The following is a 22,636-nucleotide window of genomic DNA, read 5'->3' as shown; positions in this document are numbered from 1 at the left end:
TTGTCAAGCGTGTAGACAGGCGGAGCCCAAGTGGGCTAGCTACATAAACATTAGAAGGATGTCATATATGTCATATCATACAGCGTAGTGGATAACCAACATTTTCTTTGATGAACGACAAATACAGGTAATTAGATTGTCGTCTTTTTAAAAAATCATATTCAGTCGCTGTCTTCACTGGGCCTGTGGACTTGTTATAATGCCTACTTCAGACACTCGGATCAGGAAAAGTTCAAATGCAATGGCACGAGTTTCTAAAACACCCTCACGGAAGCCTGGACTTCCTGTGGTCAACCACAAGATAACTGCTAAAAGCAAAGGCGAGGTAAAGTAAATGTATACATTATTATTAAAATTACAGTTAACGATTAATTCTAATGTAAGATCTGTTAATTACTCAAGATTACTCTTTGCCTTGTGATTCATTTGATTGACATTGTGTTCATTCATTTTAGATTATAAACCCTAAACCAGTTGATCTGAATCGCGTGTTACGTCTCCTTCAGGATCCTTTAGCCGTGAGTAACACCTTAAATAAAAAACAGGCCTAACACCCTAAATATCCTATCCTAAAACTTTACATGTAAAGTAATGTAATGGCTGTAAGTAAGTGTAACGTTATTTCATCGCATTGTAATGCACGACACATACAAATGAAAGCTTGGAATTAAACCCATGGTTCCGCAACCTCAGCAAAACATTTGTTTTCTTCCAGGTTTCTTTGAAGGAAAGACATTTATTCACTTTGAAGAAGGTGATAAAGACATATCATAAAGGATTTGTATCCTTAATTGAGTGTTTAAATGAAAAAAACTAGACTGGGTGTGACAGGATTCGTCTCTGTACTGAGCATAAGTCAAGTTGACATGTCTGATGAGAGTTTGATGAAAATGCTTTTTAATTATCTTGATGTTTGATGATGGAACCACACATACGGTGTGGTTCCATCATCCCTCGAACCCAGTTATGTCCTGGGAGAGTCAACAGGGGACAGCTGCAAATCTCAAGACTCCAATTACCAGTAATTCCACCAGCATCAGCATCAGCACCACAATAAGCTTAATCATTATCAGGGGGAGAAAATGTCAGCCATCGTAGAGTGATGGTCGTAGGTCCCCCTCTGTTTTATATTCTGTTTACAGAAAGTTCGCATTTCACAGTACATTTTCCCTAACATGATCATTTGAAGCGTTTAAGGGATCTTGAAAACATCATCAAAGTCTTAGACATCTGCACAGAGAAGATCAAGGACCACCCAGAATACACTCCTATGTTATATGATTTGCTTAAGATATGTGGGTAAGAATTTGCTTTTAATTCTTAATGAGAGAGTATGTTGAAATATAGGCTATGCATTTAAATATAGTATAGTCCTGTTTTTGTAGTGTGTGTTACGGCAGATAGAGTAAGTCATGCGTTTAACGATAGTGGCTAATTGGTTATCCAAAGTATCAGTCTATTGCTTATAATTTGATTATTCACCGGCTGGAGGTGTTGTGAGTCGCTTGTATTCCCATAGTGTACTTCCACCTTTAGTGTCCAGTTAAAACTGTTATTGGTATTATGATTAGTTTTGATCTGTTTTGATCCCCAACAACTAAAAGACATGTATCAATTGTATTGGACATGTATCATTCTTTAATACTTTGCCTTTATGACATGACCCCATACACAAACACTTCATCCAATATGTTTAGATGTGCTCACATGCTTGATGTTGGGTAAAGATGTCAGTTCAGGTTTTGTGGGCAGCTGTGGCCCACTGGTTAGCACTCTGGACTTGTAACCGGAGGGTTGCCGGTTCGAGCCCTGACCAGTGGGCCGCGGCTGAAGTGCCCTTGAGCAAGGCACTTAACCCCTCACTGCTCCCCGAGCGCCGCCGTTGTAGCAGGCAGCTCACTGCGCCGGGATTAGTGTGTGCTTCACCTCACTGTGTGTTCACTGTGTGCTGTTTGTGTTTCACTAATTCACCGATTGGGTTAAATGCAGAGACCAAATTTCCCTCACGGGATCAAAAAAGTATATATACTTATACATTTGTTTTGTGTTACAACAATTAAGTTCAGGCCTGTCATACAATCTATTTCTGTTGTAGACTCCCTTTCCTGAAAGAGAAGACCTCAGATGAGGTGAAATACACCGACGCTGCAAAACAGTCACTCTCTCAGCTGGGTAAGGAGACAAGGAAATGTCTGTTCTCTAAAGCAGTCCATTCATGAAGGCATGTTGTAACATGCTGTCACTTGTCCCAGGTTACCTGATGAGAGTACCCATAGCAGATGTCCGACTGCAGCTCTGTGCATCAATTTCGTCCTTTTACAACTCTGCAACACCTAAGCCACCAGGTTTGGATTTTATGACAGTATAAACACAGCACGACAGTAGGGTTTTATTCCCAACACTTAAGCTTTCTTACAGTCACCTAATTTACTGTACAGCTAAGATAAGAATCTCTGCAGAGGCTAATTTAATTAATAATAATAATTTAACTTTACTATAACTATATAACTTTATCTTGACGGGCTATGCAGAAACGCTGGATATTGTACTGTATATTCTCCAGTAATGTTTTGCACTCTCGTGTCCCAGACACAGGTCTGCAGCCACTGAGTCTGAGCTCCAGACGGCGGCTGCTGGAGCAGAGTGGCGTGGCGGAGACGCTGGTGCTGGCCCTGGCCCTGCTGGAGGACCAGCTGGCTGTCCGGCTGCAGCTGCTCCACACTCTGCAGGTCCTCTCCTGCACCTCTGGTACCTGCCCTCATCACACACACACGCGCGTGCACACACACACACGCGCGCACACACACACGCGCGCGCGCGCACACACACGCGCGCACACACACACACACACACACACACACACACACACACACACACACACACACACACACACACACACACACACACACACACACACACATGGTCTCTCTCTTCTATTGTCTAGTACGGTCTCCTTCCACACAGGACATACAAACACACAGACATGGTGCGTGTGTGCAGAGCACTGCACAAACCTAGAGACATTTTTGCATGTTATGTACAGCCCCTACTGAAGTATACATCCCCAAAAAAGTACATATGAGTATGTATGTGTGTGTTATGCTGTGTACCCAACCCATGCTGTCTTTCCCTGGTTAATTCTGCGTCAGAGGTGAACTGTGAGCTGATGCTGAAGGCCCAAGCTGCCCAGAAGATCTGTCTCCACATGAACGAGCCCGACCCCTCTGGCCAGCTGCTGTTCCGCTCCTCTGAGATTCTGTGGAACCTGCTGGAACGAGGTTGCCCCCAGGAGCTCACTGAGCAGCTCAGCAGCATGGACTGCATCCTGTTAGTATCAGTCAGTCAGCTGACTAGCCAATCAAGCCAGTCTATCAGTTTATCGGTAGATTTGCGAACACACACACGATACTGTATATGTTTATTGTTTCATTTTTTACTAATCTAGCCTATTTTGCATGTAGGTGCCTGAAAGAGGCCTTTCTAAACCAGCTCCGGCATGGCTACAGAAACTATGACCAGCAGCTAAGAAACGATCTTCTGGTCATCACAACTCTTATTGCAGAGAACCCCAAAGCACCACTCATTGTAAGGATTGCACAACTGAAGCAGTGTATGCTTGTTTAATTCTGTGCACAGGCTTGTAATTGTAATGTTGTGTTGTTGTCTTGTAATGTTATGTTTTTTTCCTTGGCCAGGAAAGTGGGTTTGCCCGGCAGCTCATCCTTTTTGCTACCTTTCCAGAAAGTGAGTATTTTTTCCCACAGTACTTTTCCGACAGGTGTGTTTGTCTGTCCTTTACATGGCCATATTTATTTGAAGATGATGCCAAAAGTATCTCTTAAAAAAATCATCCCCCAGAAAGTAACAGATTGTTGTATAGAGTTGCAATAAACAATTCTACATTCCCAGTGGTGATCCTTTTACTGCTTTTTAGTGAAGAGTCATAATCCCCTCACCCGTAACCTCAAGTTGACCTTCAACAATGAGGACTTTGAGATGAAGAAGTTGCTGCTGAACCTGGTGGTTGTCATGTCTCAGGACTTATCCTCCGTGCAGGTGAGCTCAGTTCTGACAGAGGTTACCCAAGTTCAAACAACGGCACATTTTCCTTCTGATGAGTTTTCCATCATTAAGTGCTTGGCGAACAATCTGAGGTGTTGTGGTATTGCCAAGGGGATTGTGTGTCATTTCTGATTGATAATTGCATGAATGCGCTTACATATGCAAACCTCTTGGCGTCTCTGAACAGCTTTTTAAAGAGGGTAGAGTCATGTTGGCATTGATGTACTTGGTGAAGCCCCCGGACACAGCTCAGTCCAGCGGCCGCGGTTGGACTCCTGTCCAGCAGGAGGAGCTACAGCTGCAGGCCCTGGCCTCACTGACCACAGTGGCTCCACTGATGCTGGAGGAGTACATGACCTGCCAGGCCAACACCTGCTTACTCATGCTGCTGGAGTGGTGCGTTCAAGAAGGTGACAGAGCTCAGTCGGGGAAGTTTGGTTATGGTGTTCATAAAAGTGTGTGTGTGTGTGTGTGTGTGTGTTTGTGTGTGTGTGTGTTTGTGTGTGTGTGTGTGTGTGTGTGTGTTTGTACTCTGTTTGTGTTTGTGTGTGTGTGTGTATGTGTTTGTTCTCACAGTTTGTACTGTGTTTGTACTGTGTGTTTGTGTTTGTGTGTGTGTGTGTGTGTGTGTTTGTACTGTGTGTTTGTAAGGTTTGTTAAGTATTCTCATAACCTGGTTGCCACTTGCTTAAATTGACAGTCATTTCTTTTCAGTCAGTCACAGTCAATTTCTCTTATGATCACTAACTAGATCTAACCTGTCTGGGAGAAGTCATAGTAACCAATCTAAAAGTACCCATTACATGATTTTTAAAAGATGACTCAAAAATCACACAGCCAAATAGAACATGATGTCATTCTATTCTTGTTTCCTCCACTGCTGTGGGTCTTTCAGATGTATACTTCAGCCAGGGCCACAGTTTCCATGGTACTGGGGGAAGGGGCAGTAAGAAGGCTCAGCTGCGCTACAGTGTGCGTCTCTTGAGATCCATGGTGTCGCTTGCCAACCCCACCATCAACCAGGACCTCTGTGATCAAGGGGCGATAAGCCTGTTTATAGGTAACATACACACACTGCTCACTGCGTCTCACGTACCGAATAAATACTCTCTCAAAAATGATGTGCCAGTGAGGCAGAGAGAAATGCAAGATAGTCAAGTCAAGTCAAGTCAAATTGGTAGGCAGAGTGTCTAAGACACATGTGGAAGAGCTGAGATTCTGTACCGTTTTTTCAAGTGTTTTGTAGTCTCAAGCTGAACTCGGACATCAAGTTTAGTTTCCCTCTGTTTGTTGCTGGAAGTTCAGGTTGTTGAATTTGTAATTGAGCGGATATGTTGAGTCTGATTTTGTCAATTTTACCTTTAAAAAAAGATGAAAACTCATTGCATTTATTAGTTGAGAGAAGTTCAGGCGCTAATTGTGAGGGGGGATTTGTTAACTTATCAACAGTTGAAAATACAATACAGAAGAGTGTTATTTGAACTTCTATTGATAATGTTAGAAAAGATAGACTGTCTTGCTTTGCATATTTCAGAGTTATATGTGCGGAGCATCTCTTTATGGATTTCATAGTGGATCTGAAGTTTGTATGTACGCTATTTTCTTTCAGTCATCCTACACTCTCTTTTTAACTTTTAGTTTAACTGCTGGATTTTGCCTCCATGGTGCTTTCTGTTTGTCCTTAACTTTCTTGAATTTTAATGGAGCAATGTCCTCCATAATGTTTGCCATTTTTGCATTAAAGTGATCAAATAAGTCAGTTGACTTGACTTTAGTGAAAGTGCTTGCTCAAAGAGAGCACTTGTCTGATTATTTATGTTTCTCCTTTTTACCATCATAGCTGTGTTTTGAGTGTGTGGGGACATAGACACATCAAAGAACACGCAGAAATGATCAGATAAGGCCAGGTCTTTAACAGCTGTAGAGACATCGAGACCCTTTGTGATAACAAGGTCGAGGGTATGGCCGAGAGAGTGTGTTGGCCCCTGTACATGCTGTGTTAGGGAGAAAGTATCGATTAGTGCAATGAATTCCTTGGCATAATTGTTTTCAGGATTATCCACATGCAAGTTTAGATCCCCTGATATAATAAGACAGTCAAACTCTACGCAAACGACTGATAGCAGTTCACCTAGCTCTTCAAGAAAAACTTTAGCTGAATGTTTTGGAGGCCTGTAAATTGTCAGTAATAAAATCTGAGGAGAAGACTTAATGCGTGCACACAGATATTCAAATAAAGTAAAGTCACCGAATGACGACAGATTGCACTGAAAAGACGTCTTGAAAATTGTGGCTATATTGTGGCTACCCCTTTTATTTGCTCTGGTAGCACTCAAAAAACTGAAATTTGGGGGAGCTGATTCGATGAGAGTAGCGGCACTGTTTGCTTGATCTAATCATGTTTCAGTTAATAGTAAAAAATCAAGGTTGTGTGTGCAAATTAGATAATTAATTAAGAATGATTTGTTTGAAAGAGATCTGATATTTAGGAGTGCTAGTTTTGCTGTGTGTTGGGGAAATATGATCCATGGGGGAAATCTGAGGTTGATGTGGTACGGGTAGGAGATTGGACTGGTTTACCCTATAAGCTCGATGCATTTGTGTTCTATTTCTTGTCAATACAGGAATAGAGAATGTCATGGGCTTACTGGGTCCTGGCATGTTCTCAAAACTACTGTCAGTACCATTTATATTGCAGGGACCCTGAGAATATCATGCAATACAGTCATCATTTAATTGTCCCCTGCTGCTGCCAACTGTATTTTCCACTGCACATTCCATGCTATATGCCAGCTGAGAAAATGAACTAAGAGGTTGCTGCTGCTTAATAGATCCTTCTAAACGGGCAGGGGGAGGGCGAGGGGGTGGAGGTGCCCTTCGCTTCTTTGGTGCTAAAGATCTTGGGCTAGTAAAACTCTGCATGGCTACTGGTAGCAGTCTCTCCATTCTTGCAGGGAACATCATGTGCTTGGGTGGGGATGGTGATGGGTATTCAGGGGATCCTGTGGAGTTTGAGTGGGTGGTGGGATGACGGGGTGGGGATGGTGATGGGAGATTAGGGGGGTTTGTGTGGCCTGGGGAATTTGATTGGGTGGGGACGTGATTGGGTGTGGGTGGTGATGGGAAATCAAGGAGGTTGGGGTTGAAAATTGATCCAGAGTCTCCATCTGCCTGCTGAGGTTCTGGGAAGTTTGTTGCAGACGCTACGCATTCAGCATGTATTCCAGTAGTGTATTCCATGTTGTTATGTCTTTGTGGTGACAAGGAGTCGACGGAGGTGGGGAGGGGTGTTGGTACTGGTGTTACAATATGATCCTTCCTATCTGATAGCCTCTCATCAGCTTTGATAGGTGCTATCTCCTCATGCTCATCACATCCATTTGTTTGCTGAGATTCCAGGGAGTTTGATGCCAGTGATTGACTTTGAGTCATTTTAGCAGCACCCATCTTATCTTGTCCAGTGGACATGGCTGGGCATTGTTGAGCTGGTTGTTTATGTTTCTCTAAGGTCTGCATTTCAGTGGAGGCTAGCGGGTGGTTACCAGAGGGCCCCACAGCAGGGGGGGTTGGGCATATCTCTGTTTCAGCCTGTGCAGAGTGTTTTGGTTTAGCTGAGTTGTTGATGTCATCCGCTTGTTCCGTCTGTATGGCCACTGAGCGCTTATCAGAGGCTCGGCTCAAGGTTGGCAGAAAAAATTTTGGGTGCAGGAGAGAGAGGTGATAGTATTCGGTTAAGATCTTGGCCCCAGTCCAGCTCAGCTCTGTGCTATTTGGTCTGAAGTATTCCCTGCGATTCCAAAAAAGGTTAAAATTGTCAATAAAATTCATCCCAACTGAAAAGCATGTTTTTGCGAGCCAGGTGTTTAAACTGAATAGTCTGGAAAATACAAAGCTTCCCTCTGCTGGGAGTGGGCCACTGATGAAAATTTGTATTCCAAGCTCATATAGGGCCGAGAAAAGTTCCTTGAAATCTTCTTTGACATACAGCTGTTCTCTGTAGATGTCATTTGCTCCAACATGGACAATGATGCGTTTGATAGTGGCATATTTTGACACCAGTTCTGCAAGCTTGTTTTTTGTGTCAGACACTGAAGCATTTGGGAAACAACATACAATCATCTTTTCCCCATCTATATATGTCTCACAGCAGAGTCGCCTAGAACGAGGGTTGTGGGATGAATAGGTGTCGAGTGCTGCTTCTTGTCTGTGCCCATCTTAGAGGTTCTCTTGGACAGATACCGTACTTTAACAAGCAGGTTCACTAACATTACTGGAGCTGGTGCATGGCACTCCTCATGTACTGTACACTGACCACACACCACACACACTGACCACACACCGCACACACCACACACACTGACCACACACCGCACACACCACACACACTGACCACACACTGACCCATTTCTCACCTGCAGAGCTGCTGATACAGCTGGGTGGGCCTGATGATGAGGATGCGGTTGCCCTGGAGATCAAAGCCGACCTGCAGCTCATCCTGTCGACACTCTGTGAGAGTGACATACACAGGAAGGTAAACTGTGTAAACTGTGACTCTGGCTGGGGGCCACTGCTTTCAAAGATTAATTATTATTCTTTGATGAATGTTGTATTTGTTTTTGTACATGTAATGTAATGTAATGTAATGTAATGTAATGTAATTTGTATATAGTTATATATATAGATATATAGATATATAGACTTTATTCTTGCACTGTTGCACTGTTGGACTTACTCATTTGCACTATTACCATGACCACTATCACCATGACCACTATCACCATTGCACTATCACCATGACACTCACTCACACAGAGCACCTTACCTTACCTTACCATGCACAGAGAATCACAGGCTCAGTCCCTGCCTCAGTCATTGCAAGCGCCTCTTGATTGATTAATCACCACTATGTGGATACTGTTTTTAGAATTGATTTAGATAAAGTGTTAGTATAATTTGTATTTTAGTATATTTAGTATATTCTTTATCTTCTACTGTCCTTATTGCTTAGTTGTGTTTTTATATTATATACTTTTAATTACTTTTTCTGCTGTTAGTGAATGTGTGTGTGTTGTCTGTATGCTACTGAGACCTTGAATTTCCCCTGGGGATCAATAAAGTATCTATCTATCTATCTATCTATCTATCTATCTATCTATCTATCTATCTATCTATGAGTGCTTTCGTTAGTGTATATGCGCATTCAAAGAGACATGAATAAATTCTAATAATGAATAGTAACTGCCGACTTCCCTGCTCCACAGGAACTCTTTGGAACTGAAGGGGTTGACATGACTGTCCGTTTTCTGAAAATGAACTCAGCCAAGTTTTTCAGTGGCATGGGCCACAGCAAGCTCATCCTCTCCACTGTCGACTGTGTTTGGTCAGCACATTCAGCAATAGTACATTCAGTTGGATCGCTGCTTTAAGTGGCTACTTTTGGCTAATTTATATGTTTTATCCGTCTGTGTATATACAGGTCCTGTATCATTGGGTGTTTCACCAATGAGGATGTTTTTCTGGAGAGGGAAGGGATTTTCCTTCTATTTGATCTCATTCATGTAAGTGAAATTATTATAAAAAGTGAGTGAGTGAGATTATTCTATAAAATCGTACCATATACTTCATATTGTGTAATATTCCATTAGTGACTTCGTAGATAGATTTGAGAGTTGACTACCATTTTTTAATACAACTCTATCAATACTCTCTTACCAAATACCTCACTGTATCAATGCTTCGTTGCATAATGAGTCCATTTGTGCCTTGCCCTGTCCAGTCCAGCCCGATGACGATGCATGGCGTGGTGCTGGGGGCTCTGCTGGAGCTGTGTGACAACCCCAAAGCGCTGCCCCACGTGCAGGCCTGGCGGGGGCCCGACGGCCAGAGCGTCCCCCACCTGCTGCTCCAGCTCTGGAGGCAGGAGGAGGAGGACCTGGGTGTGCAGCGGGACCAACGCGGGCGGATCACAGGTGGGGCTGTACGACAGCGTGCGTGCATACTAGAGCTGTGAGAGAAGGTCATAGAAGGTCAACAAGTACTGAGATGCTGTGCAGTGTTATGCATCATTGTGTCCTTCTGTGACATAAAGTTATGACCAATGCCCTCCTTTTTCATGGTAAAACTCAAGGAGAGTAGTTTTCTTAAAGTAGCTCTAAAGAGGTGTTGTTTTATGAAAAGATGGTGTTATTTTTATCTAGATGGTCTTACCAGATAGTCTATGGAGTTGGAGTTGAAACCCTCAATTACATTTCCCCTTACCATACTTTTGTATAGTCTGTGTGTGTGTATATGTGTGTGTCCACTTCCATGGTGTGTATGTGTGTGTGTGTGTGTGTATGTGTGTGTGTGTGTGTGTGTGTGTGTGTGTGTGTGTGTGTGTCTGGCAGACCCTTTGAGGCCTCTGGTGCACGCTCACCAGGAGGAGCAAGCGCAGGAGTCGACTCCAGCAGACACACCCAGTGCTGCCGTGGTGGACGTGGCTGAGAACCAGCGCTGCAAGATCTACGCCCTCTTCTGCAAGCTAGGTGCGCCTGCTCATACGAACATATCCGTTTGAAATCATACAAATATACCATACATACAATCAGTGTTGGGAGGGTTACTTTCAAAACGTATTCCGTTACAGAATACAGAATACATGCCCAAAAATGTAATCTGTAACGTATTCCGTTACGTTACTCAATCTGAGTAACGTATTCTGAATACTTAGATTACTTCCGCATTGAATTGGATTTTATAAGTGTAGGAATGCGGCCATCAAATCCTGCTTAGGCCTACTAAACAGGCCTATTCTGGTGTGTTCTTCTGTTCCAAATGGCTGAAGTGTTAGGCCCACATAGGAGAATGTAAAGTCAACTAAGCTACCTGATACAACTTTAAAATAGCAAGGTGACCACTAAAACTACTGTACAGCAGGCGACTAGGCTAATTAAAACAAACTAAATAAATAGGCTACTTTAAGGGCGTAGCCAGAAAATATATTAGTACCTGTGAGATTTTTCGGTGGCATCAACCCAGTACAAGTGAGGGGCGCATATGACAGGTGGAACGCAAATGACCTGTAAATGTAAACACTATCTAGGCTACTGTATATCAGTGCTCTCAAAATGAACGTGATTGCGTAATGACAATCAAAAACCGCACGTTAAAATATGCTAGCCTACTCGCAAGAATAATTCTTCAGAGGCTCCACCATATAATTCATTTTAAAACGTAGGCTAGATCTAATTAGAAAAAAAAATAATCCATAAAGCTATTTTAAGTTAGAATAAAAAACTTAGAATGCAGTGCCTATTTTAGAGATTGGTTTAATTGTAGGCCTAGGTCTAAATCAACACGTGAACTATAGGCTCTGTTTATTGATTAGCAAACTGTGTAACCGATTGGCCGAAGTAGCCTATTAATACTTGGGAAAATATCCTTTGAACAGACATCAGGAACCGCGATCAGTGAGGAACAGGAGTTACCTCCACTTACTTTACTCCTAATTTGCTGTGCAAACAGTCATTTCAGGGTCTCCGATGACGCGTCCATAATGCGCGCTGGCTGCGTTTTGAGGCTAGTGCAAGACGGCGGGGCTTGGATTTAAACATGGAAATCATAGATTGCTTTTAGGAGCTTCTGAGTTGCCTTTATTTATTTAGAGAGTGAATAAACTTATGAAACAGAGAAGTATCGTCGTGTAATCCATTGGTTTCAACAATGTAACTGTATTCTAAATACCAACTATTTAACTTGTAACTGTATCGGAATACAGTTACTCATAATTTGTATTCTGAATACGTAACGCCGGTACATGTATTCCGTTACTCCCCAACACTGCATACAATTATGAATGTTGATTCAGACAGTATTTATTTCTTGGGTCACTGAGATCATTCATTGAGGTTGTTTTGTAGAACAGTTTGAGTTAGTCTTTTTGCTATGCCAATACCACACACAGAGTCACCAATAATAGCGTTTTTGCTGGTTGTCTATGTGTGTTTCTGGGTCTGTTCAAGGGCAATTGCACACTAAACTGTCACGTCCATAACGCCAACTAAATACCATGGATGTGACAGTTTTGCGTGGAATTGCCCTTAAATCTGTATAATGAGAAAGTATCCCTTTCAGGTTTTGAGGACCTGCCTGGATTGGTAGCGGAAGACTACATCACTCTAAGCATTGTCAGCAGATATTTGGATTTTAAGGTACAGCAGTATATTCATGCTACTGATGCTGATCAGCCAGTAGTTGAAGAAATTGTATGTAATCTTCCTGTGTTTGTGCATGTATGTGTGGTGTATGGGTTGTGTGTATGTGTGTGTTTGTTTGTTTGTGTGTGTGTGTGTGTGTGTGTGTGTGTGTGTGTGTGTGTGTGTGTCTGTACATACATGTGTTCATTACCTATAGACGGGCGAGGTCTGGGAGGAGATCTCACGTGAGTTGGCACTTGAAGGCGTACGGCCTGTTACCCCGGACGCAGAAGCCTTGCAGACCATCTCCCAGGCAACGGAGGACACAGCGAAGAGGGTGTCGGAGCAGCAGAGTGCCATCCTGCAGAGGCAGGAGGAGGAGGAGGCTCAGAAGGAGCAGCAGACATACGCAGAGGTGAGGACTGGACAGTGGACGAGGATCCTTCCGACTCCCACTGGCCTCTTCATGCTGTATAAATACTGTTATGTTGTTAGTCCGGGATACCCTTACCAAAAAAAGGTATACTTTAAATTCATTGTATCAAGTATATTGAAGTGCAGTTGAAGTATAATTCCCAAGTTTACTTTAGGTAGTAATTTTATTAGTATAAACGTACTTGTGGTACACTTGTACATGTACTATGTTTATACTTCTTTCGACTAAATTGGCCCACTTTCAGTTTATAATACTAAACTCGAAGATAGTGAATATACTAGTTATCTACTTCTAGCACACCTTTTAGTTCATTATATTTTTAAGGTGTAAAAGTACTAAACATTTAGGTGCACTACAAGTGAACTTATATGCTAGGTGTTTACAGTTTACTAATAAACTGCATTTATATATTGCATATATATGACACACCAATGGCATAGGCTGCCATGCAGGATGTCAACTGACACATCTGGAGCACTTTTGGTTTTAAGTGTTTTGTCAGGAGGATCTGGGTTCATACCTGCAACCTTGCGGTTCCTGGATAACTCCTCTACCTCCTGAGCCACTGCGGCTCACTGCTGATATATATATATATATATATATATATTTCTAGCCCATTTTTTCATGTTTTTGATAGTATACTTAAAAGTATATCCGTCATGCAGCCTCTCAAAGATCAGTCTCTGGCTACAAGTACAAGTAAATGATAATATACTCAGCCTTTTCCATCAGTATAAGTATATTAAGTATATTTAAGTATGAGCTAGATATACTTAAACATGTATGTGTACTTATCAGTATAAGCCAGGTATAATTCAATTTAGTGTATCCCTGATCAGTACACAAAAAGTAAAAATTAGTCAGAATAAGTAGTAGACCAACAGTACACGTCCATGAACTGCTTTTGAGAATTCAATGAAGACAGCATATTTTTTGTCAATAGTTGTACAGTGTACAGTTCTTTGTCCATTCAACATCCCTGCTGTCATTAATAGTCTACTCTTAAAATGTTAATAGGCTTTACATGTAAAAAGCTATGTTGTGCTTTATTCACCAGATAAGATCAAATCACAAACAGCAGGAACTTACAGCCAAGTCATGGGAGCATTTTGTGGCGAAGACATCAGACCACATGATTTTAAAGGTACTCTGTGTCAGCTCACACCAGTACCGTTGCATTTACTAATAACATTTGCTGTGTTAAAACTCACCACTGAACAGGCGTCTTCACTTAACTCAAGATTGAATTATGAATTGTTGTGATGATGGAGGGCAACTCCACTCAAAACTGTCACGTCCATAACGCTAACTAAATACCATGCCATTATGTTAGCGTTATGGATGTGACAGTTTTGCGCGGAATTGCCCTAGAGATCTAATGATGATTCTGAAAACAGAGGGGAAAATAGGTATAATTAGTATACATTAAGGAACAAAAAGTGGGCTATTGTTTGAATCTGCCAATTTGTTTTAGCTTACTTTTTACTGTTATACTTAGGAGTGCAAGAAGCGTCAGGAGAAGTCCATTGAGTCGTCGCGGCCGAAGGCCAAGGGAAAGGACAGTGGCACCATTTACCACCACACCCACATCCCAGGCCTGCAGACCACAGTGAGTACAAACGCAAATCACATTTGCCAGAGAAAGACCCAGCCGGGTCGAAACGTTGCAACACATTAAATATATGGGAGTTTTAGCAGAGTGCGGGCATTTCATTCCTTTGCAGTTCTAGTCCCATTTGCCCTGCACCTCACCGGTGGGGATGTACACACTTCCACTACTACTCAATACAAACGCAAATCAGCCATGTGGTCTTACTACCCAGTGTCGCACACACAGAGTCACCAGATCACTGGTGTGACAGTGAAAGATAAAGTTAAGAAGCCATCATAAACATATTATAGACAATATAGAATATATGAAAACAATTGTTAATAGATGTTATAGAGACATATATCTTTTGAAAACAAAGAAATCATTCACACTCAATCAGTAAAACCAATCATGGTGTGACAGTGAAAAGATCAGGTTAAGAAACCAGCTTAAAAAGGAGATATTAAATCGATTGTTAAAATCTGTTTGACAAATAGCTTTTGAAAACAAAGAAATAATTCACACTCAATCAGTAGAACCAATCATGACCTTTCATTCTGTCAGTCATGAGTGCATGTCAATAGCCACCTGGCATGGGCTGCAGCCTAGCATGGCCAACACAAAGAGCCTTTCTCATGGGCACAATGCTGATGGCATCCAGGATGTGCAGCTTATCTGTCTGGGAGTCTGTGGTTTTGTGTCGTCATCACGGCAAACAGTGCTGTGATTGTATGTCGTTGTGTCAGTGGGAGAGTCTACATTGTGAAACTGCAATTACTTGTTACTATGTTCATGCTTCTTTTAGGCACAGTGTGGGCCTATGTAGGCCTATGCCCTCAACCAGCAATTTGGTGACCTACTCCTCCATCCCCTCGTCTTTTTCGCCTTGTGTATGTGTGCTCTTTTTTGTGTACACATAACTGTGTGTGTGTGTGTGTGTGTGTGTGTGTGTGTGTGTGTGTGTGTGTGTTGTAGACATTCTGTGGCCAAGTGATGGCAGTAGAGAGTACCCCAGCGCACCTGACTGGAGGGCCTCTGGCCAACACAGATCTAGCCCTAGCGAGGGTCCCCATGCAGGGGGGAGCCCTGAGGAAGCTGCCCCAAGCCACCCAGCAAGACCTGGAGCACCTCAACGCTGTGTCTGTGCAATAAAGATCTCCTCATTTTCTACCATAAAGCACTTACACTTATTGAGTGTAAATTCATCTGAACAAATGCATATTCTGTACAGGCATATATGAAATACCACTGTGGTGACTTTTACAGATATTTTATTAAATGTACACAGGTATTGTAGTAATGGCATATTCATGAACACTCAGGAAATGAATGTAAAAAATAGTTAAATGTTAAATAGTTAAATGATTGCAGGAGCCAGGAGGCACTCTTATTATTCTGTGTTTTAATCAACCGTTCTGTACTCCATAAAATACATTTATCGGATGCTTACAGTCATGCATTGTTTTTTTTATATAATATAAACAGTGTTTGGCAAGTTACTGAAAATTAGTAATTAGTTACAGTTACTAGTTACTTCTTTCAAAAGTAATTCAATTACGTTACCAATTACTGTATATCAAAAGTAATTAGTTACTAGAGAAAGTAACTTTTGAGTTACTTTTAAGTCTGCTTTTAAAATGTCAATATGAACAGTACTGAACAGTCACACAATAAACCTAATTTTTGGACCTATTTATTTTAATTTCAACGGCCCTTCAAATCAATAGCCTTGTGCATGAGTTTTCAAACTTTTTCCGACCACAAAACATTCTACAATGCATGGCCTCCCTGACCTTGTTTTGCGCCACCCTCACCATCTAGGTGGTTTGATAGATATGTACAGTACACTGCCTACTGCTTGCCTTCTACTAGTATGCATGGTGGAGCACTGACACTGAATTCTGCAATATAGTAATAAGTTATTATTATCATTATTGTTGCAATCCTTCTGTAGGCTACATGGAATTCGTTCAATGGGATGTAATGTGAAACAATGTTAAATGGCCTATTTTCAAAGCAGTTATTGTCTGCTCACACACACATAACCTTAGGTTATCCTCATCCTGCTTTGAACACAGTTGTATTATATAGCATTTTAAGCACCACCAGTTTGGGAAAAGCCTGCGCTGCACAAGTGCTGACCTACCGAAATAAGTTCTAATGCATCCGAGAGTTTGGGATTGTCGCGCACTATGCAGAAGGTTACTCTTCATCTGATAAGGTGTTCCAGAGAGAAGTTGCATGTTCCGTCGCAGACAAATGAATCCATAACACCATGGACGTCAATTCCGATGTAAACATAGCCTACTGTGCAAATAACTCAAGTCGCTGTTACGTACGGTATAGGCTATTTGGAGGTTTCTTTATCTGGTAAGTGAAATCTGCATTTTCCTCTCGAGTTAAACGTGTGCTTGCTTGTGCCAAGGCTATATATAGGCTACCGTAGCCTATTGGTGTTGTGGCGTGGCTATGTTGTAAGAATGAGAAATTGATACTTTGCGCAATAGGCGAAAAAGAGTGGAGATAAACAACAATGCGCTTTTACTGTAGTGGAGCTTACGAGATGGAAACGAAAGGGAAAAGACTTTTAAGATGCCCATTTAAATTGTAGCGTAATGCACTCTTGTGTGTTTTAGCATAAATCCGAAATAAGGAGGAATGTGAGGAGGCTCCTATTAACTGTAAAGAATGCATCTGCAATCTAAACATGAAACACAATCGCTGGAAACACAGCTAAGGTCGAAGCAGCAAATGTGCATCTTGTCTGCAGTAGTTCATTCAAGATCAACAGAGTAACGCAAGTTGAAATTTCAGTAATTGTAATTGCGTTACTGGATTTACAAAAATACTTCGTTACATGCTCGTTCCCACTAAAAGTAGTGGAATTACAGTAACGCGTTACTTTGTAACGCATTACTCCCAACACTGAATATAAAACTCATTCCCACATGGTAAATGGGTTTCAACTTTTTAACTTGCCCTGATGACCTCTGTGTGCATTTGACAGGACCAAATCAACGATTACATCGGTGTAGGCCTACTGTCAGCTTGCATTATGAACACAATGAACTTTTTCATACTTTGAGCCAGTAGGATACTACACAACTGAGTGACATTTTGATTTAATTGGGGGAGAAATTTCACATCTTCATATAAAGGTGAGATTCTAGGTCTGTCAATAAACTGGTATGCCCATGCCTGCTCAGTGATGGCTCATATGCCCTTGCTTTATTTGCAATGCAATTAAGCCTAAGTGGTTGCATACTATAAAACATTTATAGTATTCAATGAAAAAAACAGAGTGTTAGGTGTGTTTCTATGCCAATATGGTTCCGACATTTTACAGGGGGCTTCTCCCATGTTGGCGACCCCCCACACTACCATGTCTTCGTCTCTCCGCCCATCCCCCCGGCGCCGTGTTGCATGAACCAAGGGAACCCGCTAGGTTCGTTGAGTTCATGCGCCAACAAAACGTATGGCTCCCATTTCCCCAATAATACCATATAGCCAATACCCCCTCCGCCCCCTCTCCAGTTGATACTTCACGTACGCCTGCATGGAGAAATTCCTCGCGCGGTGTTCAATATCTCCAAGGAGGTAGTCCGTTGAAAAGAGTCCATCGTTAATTCTTGGTAAGTGATAATGTTTTTTAAGCAGATGTTTCATAACACACATAGGCCTACATGTATCTTCCTAGTCCCAGAAAACTGTCAAGCTCTACAATGGGTAAGTTCGTAGCCTATCATCATTGTGTACCGCGTACTGACCCTCAAAGTAATGTTTCTTTCATTCGTTTATCCGGACATTTAAATCAGAATGTAATTATCAAACAACGAAAAATGTTTCAAATTGATCTCATTTGAAATTCATTCTGTTTTGTATCAGTGTAATTTCTTCAGAGGCTGATGCTAGGCTACACAAAAACGTTTTCAAAAGATAGGCCTCTTTAGGCACTCTATCATGATAATTTGATAGGATTTTTCTCCCAAACTACATAAGGCCTACATTAATATCTAGCTTGCAGACAGCATTATCCAGCAATTCATTGTTCTTTGTTTTCAAATATGTGTGGCTTCCTCCTCTCTGCACCCATGTAAAGTTCAGATCTTATTTTAATAATCTGAATTCTCTGTCCAGATGCATGCTCAATGCCATGGGTATTATATAAAGCTTCATGTAAAATAGAAATGGTTTTACGTAATACCAAAACAATGCCAGAAACATTGCCCAGTGAACAGCATGACCTCACATGTTGCTTTGCTGTGGCTATATTCATGCCCTGTGGCTCTAATTAGGTCAATGACACTACATTAGATATGGTCTCAGCATCATACATGGCACATATGTGACGTGGGACAATGGGAGGGGGCTTTTTCTTGAGTAAATGATGGAAGTGTGTGGCGTTGCATAATACACTGCATCGTATTAACACACTTGCTCCTTCAAGCGTGCACCATACTGCATGGCAAAACTTTTTGAGCGCACTGTCCTTATCCCTTGCTCTTTCTCTCTCTCTCTCTCTCTCTCTCTCTCTCTCTCTCTCTCTCTCTCATTCTCTCTTCCCCAGTCTCTGTTCACTAAATGGCTAAATCGTATCTGACAGGCAGTGTACGTGCAGCTCTGTGAATGTTTATGTAAGTGTGTGGTTCTGACTGTCCACTGAGAGGTGCACACACACACACACACAAATACACACAGGCTCTCTCTCATACACAAACACACACACAGCGAGGCAGTGTTAGGATTTTCAGGGTGTCTCTGCTCAGAGTGCAGCGGTCTCTTGCTGGTGCTGGATGTAATCAGTCTTCGCAAGCAGGAGGAAGGTGAGTCTGGCTGGTTCCTCACAGATTTAGAGCTACAGAAGATATAGCTTAGCTTCACTTTGTGAAGCTACTTTAGATAATTGAGTTTTTGTGCAGATTTGTGGTTTATGTTACTTCCTCTGACACTGTGAGTATCAAAGGTGTAAAATATAGCATAGTGGGTGGGGGTTGTAACTCCCCAATAATCAAAACCGGTCAATGCAACCTCGGCCAACGCAACCTCCCAAGTTTCACCCCTGGTAAGAAGTAGTTAGAGAGAGCATTCCAGGAGGGCTCTTTATTTTAAAATGTCCTGATTTAACCTTTCAGGGTGTTTCAGGGAAATATTAGATCCTTTGAAATACTGGCATTTTTTCAGGTAGATTAGAAAGTTTAACGGAAAAGCAGTTTCTTTGTATTTATAATCCTGATCCATTGAAAAAGTGAGAAGTTTAGGCTTTGGTTCTTGACAGGATCAAGTTTCAGATTCCTTGCATTCACTATGGAGGGAGTACACTTCTATGTGTGTTTTATTTTGGGCTATTAAATTAATATCATGAGGCACCATATTCAGCCGTGAAAGTCCCCTGCCCTTTGAATAATCTAAATAGAGTCTTTGTGTGGTTCTCGCTGTGTCTTCCTGAAGTGATTCAATGTTTTTCATTATATGATGCTTTGGTTCAACCTTTGTCCTTGGTCACTGTAGCTTAATAATAGTATAATAGATTATTTGTTAATTCATTAAAACAAGAAAGTGATTTTCTATATCATCACTTAGCAGTTATGTTGATCTTACTTTTTCATTATAACAAAAAACTCTTTTAATATAAAGAGTGATTTTAAAAGTGTCCATTCAAAAGTCAGATCTGTATGTTTTTTCTTGCTTTTCTCGCCAACCTGGTGTACTTTTGCCACTGTTAAAGATGACTGGATAAGGAAGAATTAATATGAGGAGGAATAGGATGATGCAGCATTTGTACCAAATAAGATTATTATTACTATTATTGATATGTTTCCATCTAAATGATAGTGGTAAATGGTTCTCTTCTCCCAGGTGCTTTACAGATTTATACCCCTCAGGTTACCCATTCACAGACACATTCACACATACCGATGACGAAAGGTAATTTCAGGAAAGATTAGTCATAACATTTGTTTGAATGGATAATCAACATGTGAAATTCTTAGGGTGGACAGACAGACCATAGAAATTGTTTGGAAGCCTATAACTTTTCCTGTGGGATTATCAGGACTTAGGCAAATAGGGAACAGCAAATAGGGTGCTCTCTTGCACAGGAAGCTCTAGGATCATATATATTTGTTTATTTTGCCTTCAACTATTTATGTTACTGTTGCACCTTGATGTATCACCTGCAGGTTGGCTGTGGAGTCGGTCTGTGAAAGTACACTGCAACAATGATCATCAGACTCGGAAGACTGACTCCAGGATACTTCCGTCTTCTGCAGGTTTGTTGACATATTTTACAGTTTATTTACCTTATACTTCACAGCAGTGTTCATTTGTTAAAGTATTGATATGGTATGGCTAGTTTCTGCTGGTACAACAGAACAGTTATGACTATTCCGTAAATTTGATATTGGAACAGTAAATTGCATTACATGCTATTTCTGTATGTCAAAACCATAGACTGTAAAAAATATATGGTCAAAACATATGAAGAGTTTAGTTCCAAAACGCCATATCCACCATTTTAATGAATTTTCATAAATCATTTTTTACATGAATCATTTCTTTCATTTATTATTTCAGTAGAACTATAATTGGGTGTTATTTGATTTATCTTTACTCAATCAAAACAACACAACTGCATTTTGATTGATATTACCTGAAATACACAATTAAATAGCCTGACTTTTTAATGTTTTTAAAAATGAAGATATAGCGTTTTGGAACCAAACTCTTCATATGTAACTTCTGTTCAAATTGTTTTGTTTTGGCTGCCACTGAGTGATCACAGGAAGTCCACATTGCTAAATACATATCAAACCTGTGTTCCCCTTTAAGATGAGAACAAGTACATGTGCAACAGTGAGTGGTGCAGAGCACGCGTGCCACTTCCTCACTTCCTCCCCATCTCAAGCGCATTAATTTTTCATGGCTAGTCTTGATTATATAAAGATGCCCTCTTATATAAAGGACTGTGACCTGAAGACATCACGATGGCCGCTGTGTATTTTGAATCACCTATGTACCTTCATGATAACAATGCTTTAACAAGGTTTTTGGCATGTTTTTTTTTTGAGAGAGCCATGTATGTTCACTTGACGTGTTCACTGACTAACTTGCATTTGTTGGTTTATATTCGATGTGTGTGTGTGTGTGTGTGTGTGTGTGTGTGTGTGTGTGTGTGTGTGTGTGTGTGTGTGTGTGTGTGTGTGTGTGTGTGCACTCTCTGACCTCAGCGGCAGGTCTCTGGTGAAGTGCGGATGCAGCCGCAGACTGGCCCTGTCAACCACATCGCTATGACGATGGCCACACTGGGATTAGGGATGTCCTGCTACAGTGCCCGGCAGATGGCTGAGCGGGTCCACCTGAAGGAGGCTTCAGCCTGAGATGCCGCCCCCTAGAGGCCACGAGAGGACACCTCTCTGCCCATAACACCATGGGGCACGTTCAGGACTCAGACCTGCTACACGATTTGTGTTTAAATAGGTCTGTGCAAAAAATTCCATAAAGTGACATGGATGACTGCCCTACCTGGAATATCCTCCAGGACAACTTATAACCTCTACTTTCCTGTCTTTACATCTTTTTATATCTTCAGCAATTAGCCCTGATGGTGTGACAAGCTATGTGGTCAGTGTTTAAAAGATGTGAACTCATTCATCAATATGTAATGTTCAGGTAACATACATACCTTTAAGTAATTGCACTTAATTCTGACATTAAACATCGTCACCACTCACCAGACACTAAATCAAACTAAAATGGAAAAACCTGATAATTTCATTTTACCTGACTAATGTAAAGGAGTGGATCTTACCATGAATATGAGGCTTGGTTGATGAGGTTTGTTGTTTTTGTATGTTGAAATGTGTTTGTTGGAGAATGATGGAATGCTAAGCTGTGCGTTAACAGAGATGAGTTTTCTGGAAAGTGTTGTGAAGGAAAAGTGAAAGTGCTGCTCCTCTGAAAGACGTTTGCCCTTCGTGTTTGTCACTACCAAACGTTTTTGTTGCTTTAACATGGAAATGTCTTTGTGTATGAGACAAACTCTGACTATACTTGACATATGTACATCCTGACACTGTTTATCTTACATGTGTAACAAGCAAAAGCTTAATGAAATAATACTGTAAGACTTAGGCTACTTGAATACTAAGAATACATTAGTCATCACACTACTGTGGGATTTGCCACTTTTACTAACTCATCATAAGAATTGCACCTGTATTAGCCTACTTTGTTAACTGAATGGAACTTTATACTGTGCACCAAACTTTTTTTTAAACTGTGAATAAAATTTCTTTTAAATAATTTGAAGCTGTTTTGTCTAAATGATTAGGACCTGGAATATATAAATATAAATAATGTATACTATGTATTAAC

The 22,636-nt window shown here is 41.2% G+C and overlaps 1 protein-coding gene across 1 annotated transcript; it reads left to right on the top strand.

Annotated features, from left to right (window-relative positions):
• The first annotated feature begins 95 nt into the window (after positions 1 to 95).
• On the top strand, positions 96 to 15,641 carry cfap69 (cilia and flagella associated protein 69). Its single transcript, XM_076300945.1, has 23 exons — positions 96 to 325; positions 456 to 518; positions 716 to 781; positions 1,190 to 1,299; positions 2,096 to 2,172; positions 2,253 to 2,345; positions 2,590 to 2,748; positions 3,150 to 3,327; positions 3,462 to 3,585; positions 3,696 to 3,744; positions 3,935 to 4,056; positions 4,250 to 4,472; positions 4,958 to 5,122; positions 8,481 to 8,593; positions 9,324 to 9,442; positions 9,539 to 9,620; positions 9,839 to 10,031; positions 10,449 to 10,586; positions 12,175 to 12,251; positions 12,454 to 12,651; positions 13,730 to 13,816; positions 14,171 to 14,281; positions 15,239 to 15,641. Exons 1-23 carry the CDS (start codon positions 200 to 202, stop codon positions 15,413 to 15,415), a joined length of 2,850 nt encoding a protein of 949 aa, XP_076157060.1. The 5' UTR covers positions 96 to 199; the 3' UTR covers positions 15,416 to 15,641.
• Positions 15,642 to 22,636: the final 6,995 nt, after the last annotated feature.

This window comes from Alosa pseudoharengus, unplaced genomic scaffold, assembly GCF_046254945.1.
Source record: "Alosa pseudoharengus isolate Yale_2024_CS ecotype anadromous, Long Island Sound unplaced genomic scaffold, YU_APseudo_1.1 YU_APseudo_1.1_scf_23, whole genome shotgun sequence".
NCBI classification, from domain to species: domain Eukaryota; kingdom Metazoa; phylum Chordata; class Actinopteri; order Clupeiformes; family Clupeidae; genus Alosa; species Alosa pseudoharengus.
This window is presented reverse-complemented; position numbering and strand designations above follow the sequence as displayed.

What these genes read in the sequence shown, in the direction of transcription:
- cfap69 (XM_076300945.1), top strand. Translation starts at nt 200, where the DNA reads ATGCCTACTTCAGACACTCGGATCAGGAAAAGTTCAAATGCAATGGCA. An exon ending in AGCAGCATGGACTGCATCCT is followed by an intron (nt 3,328 to 3,461) that starts GTTAGTATCAGT and finishes TTTTGCATGTAG; the next exon opens with GTGCCTGAAAGAGGCCTTTC. An exon ending in TCCCAGGCCTGCAGACCACA is followed by an intron (nt 14,282 to 15,238) that starts GTGAGTACAAAC and finishes TGTGTGTTGTAG; the next exon opens with ACATTCTGTGGCCAAGTGAT.